The 17,511-nt window shown below is 39.2% G+C and overlaps 1 protein-coding gene across 1 annotated transcript in view; it reads left to right on the forward strand.

Annotated features, from left to right (window-relative positions):
- Positions 1 to 17,511, forward strand: part of LOC149157978 (long chain base biosynthesis protein 2a-like) — a 70,581-nt gene that overhangs the window by 12,883 nt on the left and 40,187 nt on the right. The window contains exons 3-10 of the mRNA XM_089436067.1: positions 1,460 to 1,548; positions 1,696 to 1,841; positions 2,022 to 2,146; positions 2,308 to 2,401; positions 2,542 to 2,705; positions 2,880 to 3,041; positions 3,280 to 3,406; positions 3,553 to 3,719. Of these exons, the coding sequence (XP_089292193.1) occupies positions 1,460 to 1,548; positions 1,696 to 1,841; positions 2,022 to 2,146; positions 2,308 to 2,401; positions 2,542 to 2,705; positions 2,880 to 3,041; positions 3,280 to 3,406; positions 3,553 to 3,719 (1,074 nt within the window). The remainder of the gene's footprint in view (positions 1 to 1,459; positions 1,549 to 1,695; positions 1,842 to 2,021; positions 2,147 to 2,307; positions 2,402 to 2,541; positions 2,706 to 2,879; positions 3,042 to 3,279; positions 3,407 to 3,552; positions 3,720 to 17,511) is intronic.

The following is a 17,511-nucleotide window of genomic DNA, read 5'->3' on the forward strand; positions in this document are numbered from 1 at the left end:
CACCCATTTTCTGTCTTCATTTCACTTCTCTTGAGTAAAACATAACTGCTATACTGACATGATTTGGGAGTAAACTGGTCATTTCATCCTTAGTAATTGTGATTTCAACTATTTAAACATATGCCATCCAATACATTCTTCAATTTCATAGTCTTTCTGATCAAAAGAAATTGCATTTTCAGAATGTAAAAAACTTAGAAATATACCTTATGAACTTGCTAGGACATTCTCTGTTTGACACAAAGTGTCAGTTGTCTCATGCTTTTACATCACTGGAAATCCTCCGTTAGACTCTATAAGCCAACTACTGGAGAATACTACTGTAGATTCTCTGTCGAATTTGTGTCTACTATTCTTCTCATGTTTCTGAAGTTTTCTGTTAGATGCTGCCTATCAGTTGTATAATTGGAAATGTCTTCAACAAATCTTCTGGACAAATTTGGAAATCTTGTTGGGTTTGAACTAAGGCATGTTTTCTGAATTCTCTTACTCAATTTCCCATAAACCTTGGACCTTTTTGATCTCTTCAAATGCCCATAAACCATGTAGCTTTCTCAAAGATGACTTTTCACAGTTTGCTTTTAAACATAAACATCTGTGCCTTGTCCACATAAGATTTTTCTACCCATCCTTAGACCTTTGCAAGCAGTTTTGAGGTTTTCCAAGAATTCAGGGCTTCGAGGGATGGTAATTTATCATTGGACTGCTGTTAACCCACAATCTATTCTTCTTTTCTCATGAAGATGTCAAAAGGAAGCTCCTTATTTGCAAGACTGCTTTCTCCTTACCTTTTTATCTTTGACAACCAGTTTGTAGTTATCACAGAATTGTTGAATTTGTACATTGACCTATGATTTAGCAAATAGCTTATATTTTCTATTGCTTTAGGTTCAACCTTCACCCTGGTTAACTCATCCCCTCTCTTGGCCCAGTTTTTTGTTGCAATTAAGATTTTCTTCCTTTTCCTTATTCCAGTTTTCAATTGAATCTCTGGCCAGCTTTTAATATGTCTTTCAAATGTCCTGAAAGAAGGCTGTTGTGTTTTTATTTTTCTTTGAGTGGGGAAGGAGCACTTATTCCCCATTTGCAGGATTATGGACAGCAACTTGAATCCTCTTCAAATTGGGCCTAATTGGCAAGGGACATCTGCTACAGAAGTTCCTTTGGCTCTTTGTTTCTAAGCCTTGAAAGACAATTGTATCTTCCATTATTTTCGACCATTTTTTATTTTGTATAAAAAATCATTGATACTTAATTGCTGGTAGTTGTGAATGTGTAAAAGCTTGCACAATTTTTATCAGATTAGTTGTGATGATTTGATTGTTAGTTTTGTGTTCTGCTATGGTCAAGGTGAGAGATTAACGGCTTAAACATATCTAATAAGTTGGCAGGGGAAGAGTAGCATTACTTTCTGTTGTATTCTGAATTCAAGGTTTTCACATAGGATTTTCTGATGCAGGATTGTTTCAACAGGCCTATTGCAAGTGCACCAGATGCTTGGATAGATGTGACAGAACGTTATTCAAATGACAACAATAAGACACTATTGTAGGTTATACTAGAGATGTTTGCTTCAGTGCTTTAAGAAAATAGTAATGCTATAAATTGTAACTCATATTACCAAACTGGCGAGATAAGAAAGATGATTTCTTGATTGATATTTTCCTAATTGAGGGTTTTTTGGACTTGCAACAGTCGAACTGGAAAGACACATAGGTGCTTAAATCTTGGTTCCTACAACTATCTTGGATTTGCTTCAGAAGACGAGTATTGCACTCCACGTGTGATTGAGTCGCTTAAAAAGTTCTCTCCCAGTACATGCAGTAGTCGTGTTGATGCTGGTATGTCACTTGCATACATGATTAGTTTGGTTTGGGTATTCAAATATAAACATGGCATCACTAAAGAATTGTGGAAAATTCACCCTTGCCTATAGACATGCTTTTCTCTTTTCGCAATTAATCAGGTTTCACTGCTTACCAAAGGAATTTGATTCTTTATTGTTTTTGGTTATGTAATAGGTACTACTGTTTTGCATAAAGAGCTTGAAGAGTTAGTTGCCAGCTTTGTTGGGAAGCCTGCTGCTATGGTTTATGGAATGGGGTTTGCAACAAACTCAACCACTCTTCCAGCATTGATCGGGAAGGTGAGTTTATGAGATAAAAAACAGATTGATGGATATTATGATGTTGACTTGGTAATTTAGCTTGTACTTTATCAAGTAACTAGTCAGGAAATATCTTCATTTTTTAAATGTTCAATAAAATATAGCTTAGTGCATTTTTAGCTAATTCAACATCTTCTCAGGGTGGACTCATAATAAGTGATTCCTTGAATCATTCTTCAATAGTTGCTGGTGCTCGAGCATCTGGATCAAGAATTACCGTTTTTCAGCACAACAGTCAGTACTTTATTCCTCTTCAGTTTGTTTCTGCTCACTTAAAAATGTGGTTGTCAACACTTTGTGGCATACAATTCTTGTATTTGTGAATATGAACATTTCAAATCAGTGGAAGCTTATTTGATTTTTATGTCTTTCAGCACCTTCACACTTGGAGGAAGTGCTTCGAGAAGCGATAGCAGAAGGTCAGCCTCGGACTCATAGACCCTGGAAGAAAATAATTGTTGTTGTGGAAGGGATTTACAGCATGGAGGGTGAATTATGCAAACTTCCAGAAATTGTAGCTGTCTGTAAGAAGTACAAGGTTTGATTGGCTAGTGTACTGCCTTATGGTGGTTTCTTATCAGTTTAAATTGGTTTCCTAATATTTTTTCCTTTTGTCTCTGATTAGGTTGCTGCTTTCAGTTTTTTCTATGTGTTAGGAAACTATCAAATTTTTCTGCAACTGACCTGTTATTATCATTTTGTTGTTGATTAGGCTTATGTATACTTGGATGAAGCGCATAGTATTGGAGCTGTTGGAAAAACAGGAAGGGGAATCTGTGAGCTTCTAGGAGTGGATACTTCTGATATTGATATTATGATGGGCACCTTCACGAAATCATTTGGATCATGTGGAGGTTACATTGCTGGATCCAAGGTTTGTTAATATGCTTGTAATTTCAAATGTTTCTGTAACTCTATGATCAGCTGACTTGTAATTTTGAGATTCATTCGTCGGTGTTGTTTTGAGTTGAGCCAGGAGAGTAAATTTTATAATATATAACTTAATGCTCTTGGATCTGTCTTCACTGTTCAGTGTTTCTTGATTCAGAAAGATGATTGTTGAATTTCTATCATTTATTTATTTTTCTTAAATCAGATCACTGGCTGTTCAGGACCTCATTAAATACTTGAAGGCTGTCAGTCCTGGTCACCTCTATGCAACAGCTATGTCTCCACCTGCTGTGCAGCAGGTCATATCTGCTCTGAAAGTAATTCTTGGAGAAGATGGTTCAAATCGAGGTTAGAGGACCATAAATCTTTCTCCATATGTAGCGTCTTTTTTGCATCTTATTATATCTTCTTATAGTCTTTTCTTCTATTCATTGAAGAGAAAGAATGTATAATTTGTTTATCTGATCAGTGATGGTAATGTGTCTCTGTCATAGGAGCTCAAAAGCTTGCACGCATTCGAGAAAATAGCAATTTTTTCCGTGCTGAGTTGCAGAAGATGGGATGTGAGGTTCTAGGAGACCATGATTCACCTGTTATGCCAATAATGTTGTATAACCCAACAAAAATTCCAGCCTTCTCTAGAGAATGCTTCAAACGCAATGTGAGGAAACCTTTTCTCCATTATCATGTAGATGATTGCAAAATAATGTGGAAATATCTGAGAACAGGAAATTGCGAGTATGTGTAGTAATGGTTCCTAGAATAGTTGAACAATTCTGATTGTCAACGTTAAAACGGTTCGAACAGGAAAAACCCTTTTTTTACCCTCTGATTTTAAGATTAGGTTTGTCTCATATCTACTTTATAATAACTAATCATTCCAAAATGTACCCAGGGTCATGTTTCAGCCAGTAACATTTTAATTACACCATTTTCTGAACAACAAAAATTTACCGTCCATTTACTTTGGGTGTTGTTCCTAAATGTTCTAGTTACATTGGTTCATGTTTTATGTTTTGGGATGAGCGCATACATTGTAATCATTTTATGAATTAGAAATATTTTTTTATAATGTGTATGATTTGGAATGTTTTGCAAAGATCCTTGTTCTTGAAGAATCAGCTATATCGCTCTGTAGTCCATCCCAGAGCCCAGACACTGATGTTTGTTTGACTTCTCATGTATGGATCTGTTGGTTTTAAGAGCACACATACATGAGACAGAAATGAGAGTATTTATCTTCTAAACTCATTTCAAATCCACTTGATTTTGTATTTCATAGTAATGAAGATTTACAGTTAAAAACTTGTTCCAAAATAGGCTGCCAAGGATAAGGATAGACCTCTTGCAAACAATAGCTTACCCTAGAATAGACAGTTCTTATCAGAAATTTGTCTATCTTATCTTAAGCCGGGTCTAATTTTAGTAAAACAGGCTGCCCATCTAAAATGGGCATTACATATTTCACTAAATCTCTGAAACTTATTCTTGCTTATAACCTTTGCGAAGATATTGATAAGCTGATCTTCAACGTTGCTACTGTGTCTCTGGCAACGACATATATTTTGGTTGTCTTATGTTTTTCTTTTGATAGCTGTCTAGAGTCATACTAAAATTTGTGAAAAAATTGTACTACTGCAAGCTATTTTTTGAGAAGAATCTGGATTACATAATATAACCTCTGTTGCCAAGTAGCAAAGAAGTTATGGATTGCTAAAGTCACTCACAAATATGTCACTTCTTAAACAACTTAATTCAATATTAATTAAGGGCTAAATATGACATGATTAATTGGTTAATGCCAACTCATTATTGTTGTCCAAATAGATATCATCAAGAAATACATCCCACATCTTTGTTTGTCCCTTCAACGACTGTTTACACATCCCAAATAGTATAAATAAAGTGGAGGTTGGAGTGCATATATACCATTGTTTCTGCTTTGAATTGCTCAAGCTTGCTCTTCTTCAATGTGCACACATTCCTGTATATGCAACAAATCCTCTTGCAAGAAGAGGATGCAGTACTGTTTGCCCATTTGAGGAAGGAATATGCATGAAGACCCACTTTTGAGTCACTGATTCTTGTAGTACTTAGGATTTAATGAGTAATCCAAGTAATGGAAAAGTGTACAGTTCTCCTTCCACTTGCTGGCAAGAATATCTTGTGTGTTTTTGAACAAGTTCATTGCTAATGGTCCATACTCAGGATACTTACTCTGTAAATAAGGGTCTTCGTGGACTCAATCATGGAATCTCATCTCTCATGAACATCTGTTAAGATGTGCTGGTCTGCAAACTGCAACAATGAAATGATAAGGTCCATGATCTTAATTGCAACATCTACCCTCTCCCACCAACCATCATCCAACATTGTTTCCTTTTTTGAAGCATTTTGATCTGGTTTTCTCCAAAAAGATCAATGCTTTGAAATAACCATGGATCCAACAGTGGTCTTGACCTTCCTCAACCTCTTAAACATGAAAAATCAGGAGGCAAACCAAGTATCCCCAATTTTCAAGAGTGAAAGATTTGTCTACTCTTTATAGCTTGTGACGGCATTGGTATGGTTTTGTTCAAAATTGTGGATATGATGTGCATCATCAATTAACTTTTCCATCCATGTCACATTCAAAGCAATAGATTTTGAGCTCTAAATTCAAAGAATGAACAATGCAATGTGTCCAAAATCTTTGTGGATATTTAGTTTCCACAACCATGTTGGCAACATTACAAACAGGTGCATTATTTGTGACTTTGCACATAAGAATTAACACCTACTTCTTTAGTGACTTTAATGAACATTGCACTCATATAATGTGCAAGCATCCACCACCTTCAAGAAGATGGGTTGATTTTTTGATGATGCCATGAAGTTGATGAGTGGATGGCATCCTGGATCCATCTATCCATCAACAACAATACTAAACCCTGATTCTTTAATAGGTGCAAGAAGTTTATCCACCTCCTTTGCCTTAACCAACCAACATTGTGGTTCTAAGCTTCCATGCACTTAGAGGCACTTACCTGATTGGAGCCCGTTCAACTACACTTCGACACATCTCAAAAACAAAGGAGACCCTGCAACATTAATGAAAGGAAGTTGAGATAGAAAAGTAATTAATGGTCAGCTTCCTCTTGCAGCGCTTGTTTAAATATCTTGTCCATTGTACTGCCAGTTGGAGCTTTCTCTTCTTTACTGGCTCAAATTCAGTTCCACCACCATTTCTACTAAATGGCTCCTCAAGAATGTAAGAGGATCATCATCTCTGTGTCCCACATGCTGCTGCTACATTCCCAAGCTGATAGGTTTCACTTTTGCCATATTTTTTCATTGGTTCATGGACTTCTTTGGACATGCTCAAATTGTGCTCTCCATAAGGGCGACTGGCCCTTAATTTGGTAGTAGGTGCTCTTGACTTGTCATTGCAGAACTTTCATGTCCAAACAACATTCCACCACCCCGCAAGAAGCTCTCCGCTCGACCCTTGTTTTCTTGTTATATATTTCCATGGCAGGTATTTGCTTTCTTGCTGTAGCAGGGTTATTTGCAGCAGATGAAGCAAAAGCAGCTATAGGTGGATTTGGAGGAGGGGGGCGGGAGAGGGGGGAGGGGAGGAATATCAACACTGACAGTCTTTCTTTTCTTTGACCTTTAGTAGCAGCTTTTGATGATTGAGCCATGATTTCTGTGGTATGAATGAAGGACACTGCTGTTTGATAAATGACAAAGTTTGAAAGTTTGGTTCTCGTCAAATCTCCCCGAATTCCTCCAAATATCATTTTTCTCCTCACTTGCACACTGTTCGAGTGATTTCTGAAGGTCAGTGATCAAATGAGGGATAAATCTTTGTTTCTGAGGGTTTTTCTCCTATGGGCTCACCTTTTGCACCAAGCGTGTCATATACATCAGGCTGCTAGGGTGTAATGTCCCCTATAGATTAATTGCCCAAGGGAGGATGGAATAGCCTATCCAACCTCATAGGATATAGTCTTTGATAAAGGGGGGAAACGCGTTATCCAATGTTTTGGGGCAACATTGGGTAAATTTTGGGGTAGCTGGGGCAAAAAGCCCAAATTGGGGGATGCACATGAATCCCTCACATTTGATTAAGGAGGGGAAAATCCCATGAGGAAATCTATAAATAAAGAAGAGTTGGAATCATATGTCATCATCAAATCAGATTGAATTGTCTCTGTTTTCTTGAGCCTGAGGCTCTGAGGGTTTTAAGACCCCTTCTTTTTGATTAGTTTCACTGGAGGTGATCCCACCCTGACTAATCCCCTGTCTAGTTTCGGTGGAGGTGATCCCAGCCTAGCTAGTCACTTCTTTTTTCTGTTTTGGCACATCATAGCAATTGAAGCATCTCTGTCTTGGTTTGGTGGATTGTCTAGTTATCAAATCTGCCTAAGAGATCCTCAAGCAGTGAAGTCTCTCTCTATGAAATTATGTGGGTTTTAGTTGCCAGAATTCTAGCTGAGGAAGTCTCAATATAGCAGAGGACATCCCAAGGATATTGAGACCTAGTTTGAGGTACAACAGCGAGGCGTTTGAGGTTTTGTTTGGAGGCCACAGGGCAGAAAGTTCTTTGCTGACACATGGGTACAGGTGCGGCTGATTGAGGACACCACTGCAGTTGGTTAAGGATTTTTCTATGGCACCAGGTTAAGGCTCCTGTACAACAACCAAGGAAGACCCTGTCAGCACGAGTTTGGCTTAGTAGGTCGGCGAAACCAACTTCCAGATCCGAGAAGCAGAACTGTAGAGGCAATAAGACATTCAGTTGAGTAGGGGTATAAATAGTATAAGTTAGACTGGCAATCACAGAATTGAAATTGTGGATTCCTTGTTGATTGTTATTGTGGATATTTGACTGATAGACATCAACTGTTGAATACTTGGGATCTCTGGTATGTCAGCCTAGTGGCAGAATTGATATATTGGTTTGCTGTGAGGTTTACTATTGTGATATCTCTGCTTACAATTGAAAGAATTATGTGGAAGATACTATTGGCTGAATAAATCTACTGTGCAACCTTAACTCATTATGGTTGATTATATTGCTGCTGGACATCTTCTTTATTGTTCATAAAAAAGATACTCACTGTTATATATGAAGGAATGGATATGTTCTGTTGCTGATTTATTAGAACCCTAGACAAAAAAAGAACGCTAGGACAAAAAAATTACCTTGGGATATTACAGTGGTATCAGAGCTGGCTTATCCTGCCAGCCTGTGAGCATTTGGGTTGATGTCACTGACCCAGAGTCTTCAGAAAAGGATTCAACGAAGGACAAGCAGTTTTGGGAAAAAGTCAGGTAAACTATGGCTGATCAATGGTAGCAACACCAATAACTGATGACTCAGCTTCTTGCCCCGTTGGTGGATAATGTGGGTTGCAATATCCATGTTCAGCCTAATACCCCCGAACAAACTAGCATTTGGACAGCCAATTAGAAGATTCCGGACCCTTGGTTTCCTCAACTCCTAGATGGGCGGAAAACAGGGAATTGTGGGCCACCATAACAGAATGCCAAGATTCGCAAACAATTTGAAAACCGTGTCAAGCAGGTTGAAGAATGGATGAAGGCACACCTAAACAATTGGTCATGGCTATATGAAATTGAGACAAGTGCCCATGAAAATCTTGCAAAATATGAAGACACGAGATACAAAGGTAGCAATCTTGGAGCTTCTGGCTCCATTGAGCATCAATACCAGAATGATATAGAGAATGAAGAACTGCCACCAACAGATGCAATTGATCATTCTCAACAGAATGAAACAGAGTCTGACCAAATGGAGTCCTTTCATGATGCAATGACCTCTGTCCAAACTGTTGAAATTTGATAATAGAGTCAAAAGAAGATGCCAAAGTGAAAGCTGTCGAGGTAGATAGGGAATCCCAAGAGAAAGTTCATAACATTGCAGGAAGCTCGGAAGGTCCCCAAGAGAAAATAACCGAAGCCAGTAAGGAGGACAATAACATTTTGTGGCCGAAGGCAGCTGTTGCAACAACAACTGCAATTGAGAAGGCTGCTTATGAGAGTTTGGGCTCTGAAACCATACAGTGGTACATCCCAACATATAGACTTGTGATACAAGATGCCCAAGTTTTTAAACGGAAGAAATGGGAATGCCTTATTTTAGATGAGGCTTATCTGATTAAAAGTTGGAAGTCTCAATGATGGTAGATGCTTTTGAACGTCAACTCAAAGCGGTGAATCCTTTCAACAGAAACACCAGTTCAGAATGGTCTCATGAAACCTTGGTCCTTGATGCATCTTTTGATGCCTCATCTTTCTTGGTCAAAACAGGAATTTAAAGACTAGTTTTATAACCCAGTATCTGGCATGATGGATAGGCGAGAACTAGTGAATAAAGAAGCTGTTGATTGTTCTCACAAAATTTTGTGGCCCTTCATATTATGCCTCCTGAAACAAGATGTGGAGAAACAACTTCCAAAAAAATATGAACATGAAATATGCTGCAAGCTGTCAAAAGGACAATGCAACCTGTATGAGGATTTTATTGCTAATTCAGAAACACAGGCAACATTGGCTAGTGGCAACTCTCTTGGTCTCATTAATGTTTTGATGCAACTACGTGAATAATCAATTTTGAAGACAGATGAAGACAATGTTGGCATGAAACAACCATCCAAGGATTTTAAAGCCACCCCTATAATTAAGTTACAGGACAGTTGGGAGAATGAAAGCAACAACCCTGACATACATTGCAATCTTAATTTGTTTCTTCGACAAAAAGAGGAACAAATTGAACAGTCTGCAAAAAGTGAAACTCAGAGTGTTCAAGAAATTGTATCACCTAACAAACCACAATGATAAAGCTCAAGGGGCTATAAAGGATGAAGCTGATGAAGTCAAGTTCAATTTTTAAGATAACAACATAGATTGCTTTGGCCTTAATGAATTGAATGGTCCTCAAAACAAGGAAAATGACAGCCAATAGAGTTATCAAGATCATGAAGGAGGAGAAATCAGAATCTTGGAGAAGAGATTGAGCTCACTGGTTGAAGTTTGTTCCCTGTCCAATAATTTGGGCCCTCCAGTCTCTTCCTGCCCTGGGGAGTTTGAGAAGACAATGGGTATGGTTTCAGCCACACTATGGAAATCTGGCAACTCGTGGGATTCAAAAGATTGGGTTCATTTTCCAAAGGTCCAAAAAGCCATAGCACCTCAAATGATATGTCTATCCTAAATGGCAATTCATACAACTCAATGACAGCTTCTTTTCAGAGCACCAATACACTAAATGAAATCTAGTCTATTCATGCATCATCTGTCAATTCGACATGTTCTCTAGTAGCTATTGAGTGGCCACCTCTAGCATTCGCATCGACAACGCCTATGCTTTACGTGCCTCAATCAGGTTCCTCATTAGTTATTACTGAATACGAGAGTAAGTTATTTGGACATCAGGATCTTCAGGAGGCAGCAATCGAGAAATTGCTGTCTAATGTGTTGATTTTTCGTGTAGCATCAGGAGGTATTCTCGCATGCCAAGAGGCCTCCTAAGTCAGCCTAGAAGATTGATGAAAACAAAAATTAAAATTCAACTTTTATTAGGCTTCATGTAGGCCCAAAAAGGACAAGTCGACCCAGCTCATGAAGGGACATGTCCCTTGGAGTAAATGCACCCATTGGACATGTATATATATACATGATGTGACACTTCATTTGATCACTTACTCATCATCATCTCTCTTCTATAACAGCCACATGTGGGAGCAGATAGAGGATGAATTTTACTGAAGTTTGGACTTGGATTTTTGGCATAGATTTCTAGACAATTTGGAATTGTAAACCTTGTTGAAGAATAATTTCTCCTAGAAGAAAAGTTGCTGGGTTTTCTCCCAAGTTTGGGTTTCCTAGGGAAAATTTGTTGTTTTTATTGTGCATGGCTGTCTCTTTATGATCTTACTGTTTTCGTTGCATTACTGTTGAGATTTTCTGTGTATAAGTGCTCAATAATATCAGTGACATAAAGATAAGTTGTTAGACATCATTAGGTAGTAATTATCAGATCAGAAGATTGGTTTCTACTGTGCTTATTGTAGAAAATTCAACATGGTATCAGAGCTTTATTGAGGGAGCAAACAAGAAAGACAAGTGTGAAGGGTCTCATTTGTGGAGAACTAGAAGCCTAAGAGAGCTGCAGCAAGGGAGGATCTGTTCTGAGAGAGGCCAAGTTGGTTCTATGATCAGAAAGGAAGGCTAATCTGTGCTGGCCGCAGTAAGGTGCTGACCAAAGTGATTTTAGAGTCTGTTCTATGCAAAGAAAAGGAGTTGCAGCCCTAGGAGAGGGCAGAGGGCCTCAAAATTGTGAAGAGACAGACAGAGGCATCTAGTTTTGGCTGCAGTCTGTCCTGTGGTATAGCCACAGCCCTAGGAAAGTGTTGGGGGCCTTATAATTGTGAACAAGAGGGCTGAGTACCGTCAGGCCTGTGGAAAGGCCAACAAAGGTAGAGAGAAGGTTGCTTCTCTGAGATAAGGTGGCTTGTTGAGCTGTGGAAGGCCGAATCAAGGGAAGTCTGTTAAGAGGATCCACAGCCAAGAAAAGGGGCCGCAGACCCTATGCAGACCTTCTCCTGGAAGGGCCAAGTTAGATAGGTGCTAACCGTAGTCAAGGATAGACCTGGCCGAGGGTTTGCTCATGTAAAGGAGGACTGATCACAGAGGATTTGAGGAGGCCGAGGCTGCCAGTAAAGAGCTGCAGTTGGGGCCTCGATACAGTGGTCTTAATTGCAGTTTAGACAAGGCAGAGGGCCTCGGAAATAGAGGGAGCTGGCCCAGGATTATTTGAAGCAGGCCGAGCTATAGAAGGCTGTCAGGAAGACAAGAAGGCTAGAAGAGGCTGGCCAAAGTTGCTGTAGCAGACTGTAGTGGACAACAATGAAAGTAGGGCAGTAAAGTGAGGCAAAGCACAACTTGGTACAAGAGTGAGAAGACTTGGAGGTTACAACTTATATTGAAGTCTTGGATAAGAAAATCCTAGAGTTTTTGGGATGAAACCCTTGAGCAAGACTTGAAGTGCTGAATGCAAGTGGAGTTGCTGTGATGCATACTTGGTTTATCTCCTTGATAGCATGTGGAATGACTTGGTGTTGATGCTAGCTTGTTGTTGAGCCTTTGGTGTGGCTAGATAGCTTGATGAATCTGCAAAATGAAGAATCTTTAACCCTTACACTTCATGCAAGGAAAAAGAAAGGAAAGCAGCATGCATCAACAGCTGATGTTGAGGACGAAGATGAGCATCTACCTCAGAAGAAGACAAGGAATCTAAGCTTTATTGAATATGGCTTCATTGATTTCTGCAAGGATCAAGAGGGAGTTGACAATTCTCTACAACCCTCAACAGTTTCCTCCTTTATCAAAAGATAAGTACTTCATATCTTTCTCCCTTGATTATTGTTATTTTTCTTGGTGAGCCTTTTGTCTTTGTATTTTTTGCTTGGTCATAATTGTTTCTCCATGGCCTCCTGAATGAGCTTTGCAGGTACATTGTGAAGGCTACCAAGGCAATGATTTTCGCAGTTGATGGCAGCATCGGGAAGAACGAAGCAAAGTTTGTGGCATGAGGGTTCTCCCAATAAGAGGAAGTACAAGGATAATTTTTGCTTCAGTCTTCGATGGTGAGGCTCTTCTATCGCATAAGAGCTCAAGCATAGACTCAACAGGAGTGATTGATGTTTAAAAGGGAGGATTGTATAGATTGCTATGACATCAAAGACTGTCCCAGATGACCGGAAGAGCTTTTAGTTATGAGGGAGTAGATAGTCAGGCAGAGTGGAAGGGTCAACCTTCCGAGAGGATGTCGTGAGTTGAGATTGTCAAGATACTCAGAGACTGGAGGTCTCTAGGAGTAGTATGCCATCTTTGAGCAGAACATGCCAAATAGCAGGACTTGCTTACATGATAGAGGGAGCAACAACAACATAAGGACTTATGTGACGGAGGGAGCAGCCAGGACTACCATAGGAAGACCTGCTTCGGTGTCAGAGGGAGTTGGCCTTAGAGATTGAAATGAAGGATTATGGCTTGATACACTATTTCTTGGGATTGGAGGTTTAGATTTGGTGGATCTCATGATGTACAGGCAGTTGGTCGGATCCCTTATGTACTTGGTTAACACCAAGCCTGATATTTGCTTTGTAGTGAACACCCTGAACCGATATATGGACAAGCTGTGGCAGATACATTGGGTTAGGCATGATTGAGGTACCTGCGTGGTTCAATAGATATGGTTTGAGAAATGTCTCAGGTGGTGAAGTGAGGATGCAAGATATATGGATTTAGATTGAGCAGGGAGTGCAGAGGACAAAATGAGCACCTCGAGGGTGCTACTTCAACTTGGGATCAAGTATGATATTTTGGTTTAGCAGGAAGCAAACTTTTTTCGCACTCAGTACAATAGGATCAAAGTATATCGCAGCCTATGTCGCAAGTCATGAAGCAGTGTGGCTTCAAAAGATTCTTGTAGGACTCTTTGATCAGATCACTTCATTCGAGACAAGGTACAGAGAGGAGTAGTGGAGCTCCAATATATATACACAGATGAACAAATTGCAAACATTTTCACCAAGCCTCTATCGAGAGTGAAGTTTGTATACTTTAGAGACAAGCTTGACGTGATGTAGAATGTCTCCCTCGTTCAAAGTTATGGTTGATTTCTTTGCAGAATTAGGGTAGACCATCTCTTGAAGCCATAAAGGATTTTGGCTGGGTCATAAAGGACTTTGACTAGGGGAGATGGATACATTCACCTGAGAAGCCAGAAGGACTTGGCTAGGTCATAAAGGACTTTGACCAGAAAGGTGAATGGCCCAAGGCAATTACAGGGGCAAATTACAGGATTGGATAGATCTTCTCCTAAGAAGCTAGAAGGACTTGGCTACGTCATTAAGGACTTTGACCAAAGAAGATAGGTGTAGTTCACCTGAGAAGCCATAAAGGAGTTTGGCTAAAGGTGAATGGTTCAAGGGTAGATTCTCTCTTGAGAAGCCAAAAGGACTTGGATGGGTCATAAAGGACTTTGACCAGAGGAGATTAATGCATTTGCTTAAAGAGCCATAAAAGACATTGGCTAGAGGTAAAAGGCCCTGTATACTCATATTTCCTACTATAGGATGGAGTGATCTATAGACGTGCAAGTGAGGAGTTACATTTCCCACTTCAGGATGGAGTTATCTATAGCAAGCTCATGAACTTATGGAGGATAAATTTCAGCTAAGGGGGAATCTGTTGCAACCAAGGAGAATACCTCCCTCCATACCTCCCTCGCTAAGAGGGAGTGTTGATTTTTTGTGTAGCATCGGGAGGTATTCTCGCATGCCAAGAAGCATCCTAAATCGGCCTAGAAGATTTATGAAAATAAAAATAAAAATTCAATTTTTTATTAGGCTTCATGTAGGCTCAAAAAGGACAAGTTGGCCCAACTCATGAAGGGACATGGCCCTTGGGGTAAATGCACCCATGCGACTTGTATATATATACATGATGTGACACTTTATTTGATCACTCACTCATCATCATCTCTCTCCTATAACAACCACACGTGGGAGTAGATAGAGGATGAATTTGACTGATGTTTGGACTTGGTTTTTTGGGACAAATTTCTAGAGAATTTGAAATTGTAAGCCTTGTTGAAGAATAATTTCTCCTAGAAGAAAAGTTAATGGGTTTTCTCCTATGTTTGGGTTTCCTAGGGAAAATTTGTTGTCTTTATTGTGCATGGGTGTCTCTTTATGATCTTACTATTTTTGCTGCATTACTGTTGAGATTTTTTGTGTATAATTGCTTATTGATATCGGTGACATAAAGATAAATTGTTAAACATCATTAGGTAGTAATTATCAGATCAAAAGATTGGTTTCTACTGTGCTTATTGTAGAAAATTCAACATAATGGTCTTGCTAATGTATCTGTTGGACCAACCTCCAACATTGATAACCAAAAACATCAGTCTAAATCATATGATCCAATGGTAGGCCAATCTAATGTGGCACATGAGAAAAAGAGCAGAGTCTTTGAGGGTAGTGGAATCATGACAGAGTTGAAATCACATAGGCTCGATTCAACTGCGCTTGGTAAAAATGGATGCTTTCCAATGTAGAAGCCAAGGCCGTTTCATCAAAGTGCTTCTATGAAAGGGATTAAAAAAGTTTCACCAAGAGGTAGCAGTGACTTGAGTCCAACTAAAAATATGGAAGAAAGGTCTCAATTGGAACATATGGAAATAACATGGCCGCTACGAGAAGTTTAGTTCATCATCCAACAAAAAGTGGAACTGTAACTTTGAAGTATACTGTTCTACAACCATTTTCTCTCGCCACTGAAAAAAGGGCTTCTATAGGGGTGCGACCTGTCGATGTAGTTGCTAGTGACACGAACTTGATGTCATTGAAAATGGATACACAAGTTGTTTGCAATCCTTTGCCCTTTGAAAATCTATGTCTACATGACCAGAAGGTGGATCCACCCAAGCATACAAAGCTACGGGAAGATGCACATTCCACTTTTCTCAACTACAAGTGAAACATCAATCAGAGATTCTAGAGGCATGTCTGGTAGTGCTCCTTCTGGGGTTGCTTTCAACTTTAGATGCAATGAGAGAGATGATAAGCATAAAGAGTTCTTTTCAAAATTAGAGGCAAAATTGAATGCAAAGGAAGTGGAGAAAAACCAATTGCAAGTCAAAACAAAGGAGTTGCAAGAAGCTGAGATGAAGATGCTTAGGAAAAATTTGGCATTCAAATTATCACCCATGCCCTCATTCTATTATGAAGCAACTCCACCAATGGTTGAGTTGGAGAAGATACCTCTTGCCCGCCCAAAATCTCCTAAGTTAGGGCAGAGAAGAAGCTATGCTAGTGTAGAAACTGAAAATGACTAGAGGTTAGGATGCAAGGCAAGTGAGCAACCTTCATTCTTGAAAGCAGGGGAACAACTTTTGCAACACCAGGACATACAATTGCTTAAGGACAAGCAATGTCGGGAAGGGGAGACTGTAATGTCCCCTATGGATTAATTGCCCAAGGGAGGATGAAATAGCCTATCCAACTCTATAGGCTATAGTCTTTGATAAAGGGGGGAACCCATTATCTAGTGTTTTGGGGCAACATTGGGTAAATTTTGGGTAGCTGGGGCAAAAAGCCCAAATTAGGGGTTGCACATGAACGCCTCACATTTGATTGAGGAGGAGAAAATCCCATGAGGAAATATATAAATAAAGGAGAGATGGAATCATTTTGTTATCATCGAATTGGCTTGAATTGTCTTTGTTTTCTTGAGCCTAAAGCTCCGAGGGTTTTAAGACCCCTTCTTGATTACTTTTGGTGGAGGTGATCCCATCCTAGCTAGTCACTTCTTTTCTCTGTTCTGGCACAACATAGCCAATTGAAGCATCTTTGGCTTGGTTCGATGGATTGTCTAGTTATCAAATCTGCCTAAGAGATCCTCAAGCAATGAAGTCCCCCTCAGTGAAATTTTGTGGATTTTGGTCACCAAGATTTTGGCTGAGGAAGTCTCAAGATAGTGGATGACATCCCAAGGTTACCGAGACCCAGTCTAAGGTACAACAATGAGGCGTTTGCGGTTTTGTCTAGAGGCCGCAGGGTTCAGGGCTGCATGATCGAAATTTTATGTTGACACTGGGGTATAGGGGCCGTTGATTGAGGACATCACTATGGTTGGTTAAGGATCTTTCTACGACACTAGGTTAAGGCTCCTGTACAACAACAAAGGAAGACTCTGTCAACATGAGTTTGGCTTAGTAAGTTAGCAAAACCAACCTCCAAATATGAGAAGTAGAGCTGTAGCGGCAATAACGCTTTCAGTTGAGTAGGAGTGTAAATAGTATAACTTAAACTAGCAATTACAAAATTGAAATTGTGGATTCCTTGTTGATCGTTATTGTGGATATTTGACTAATAGATAGCCACTATTGAATACTCAGGATCTCTGCTATATCAGCCTGGTGGTAGAATTGATATATTGATTTGCTGTGAGGTTTACAATTGTGATATCTCTGCTTAATATTGAAAGAATTATGTGGAAGTTTATACTGGTGAAACATTGGTTGAATAAATCTATATTGAAACCCTAACTCATTATGGTTAACTATATTGCTATTGGACATTTTCTTTATTGTTCATAGAAAAAATACTCACTGTTATATATGAAGGAATCAATGTCGCATGACTCGTATTCGTATAAGACTCGTCGACTCATATAAGACTCGATAATGACCCGTATAAGACTCAACAAAATACAGGATAAAATTAAAATATGGTATTTTTTAATCACAAAAAAGAAACTAATAACAATTCCAATCCTTATAAGTTATAAAAACCACAATATATGCAATAATTCATAACATTATCTCATATCTATAAAAGTTCAACATAACATATTCGATTTTTGTAAGCAAA

Source organism: Pinus tabuliformis, chromosome 5_2 (assembly GCF_031772625.1).
Source record: "Pinus tabuliformis cultivar Carrire ecotype Pingquan chromosome 5_2, CPIR1, whole genome shotgun sequence".
Taxonomy (NCBI): domain Eukaryota; kingdom Viridiplantae; phylum Streptophyta; class Pinopsida; order Pinales; family Pinaceae; genus Pinus; species Pinus tabuliformis.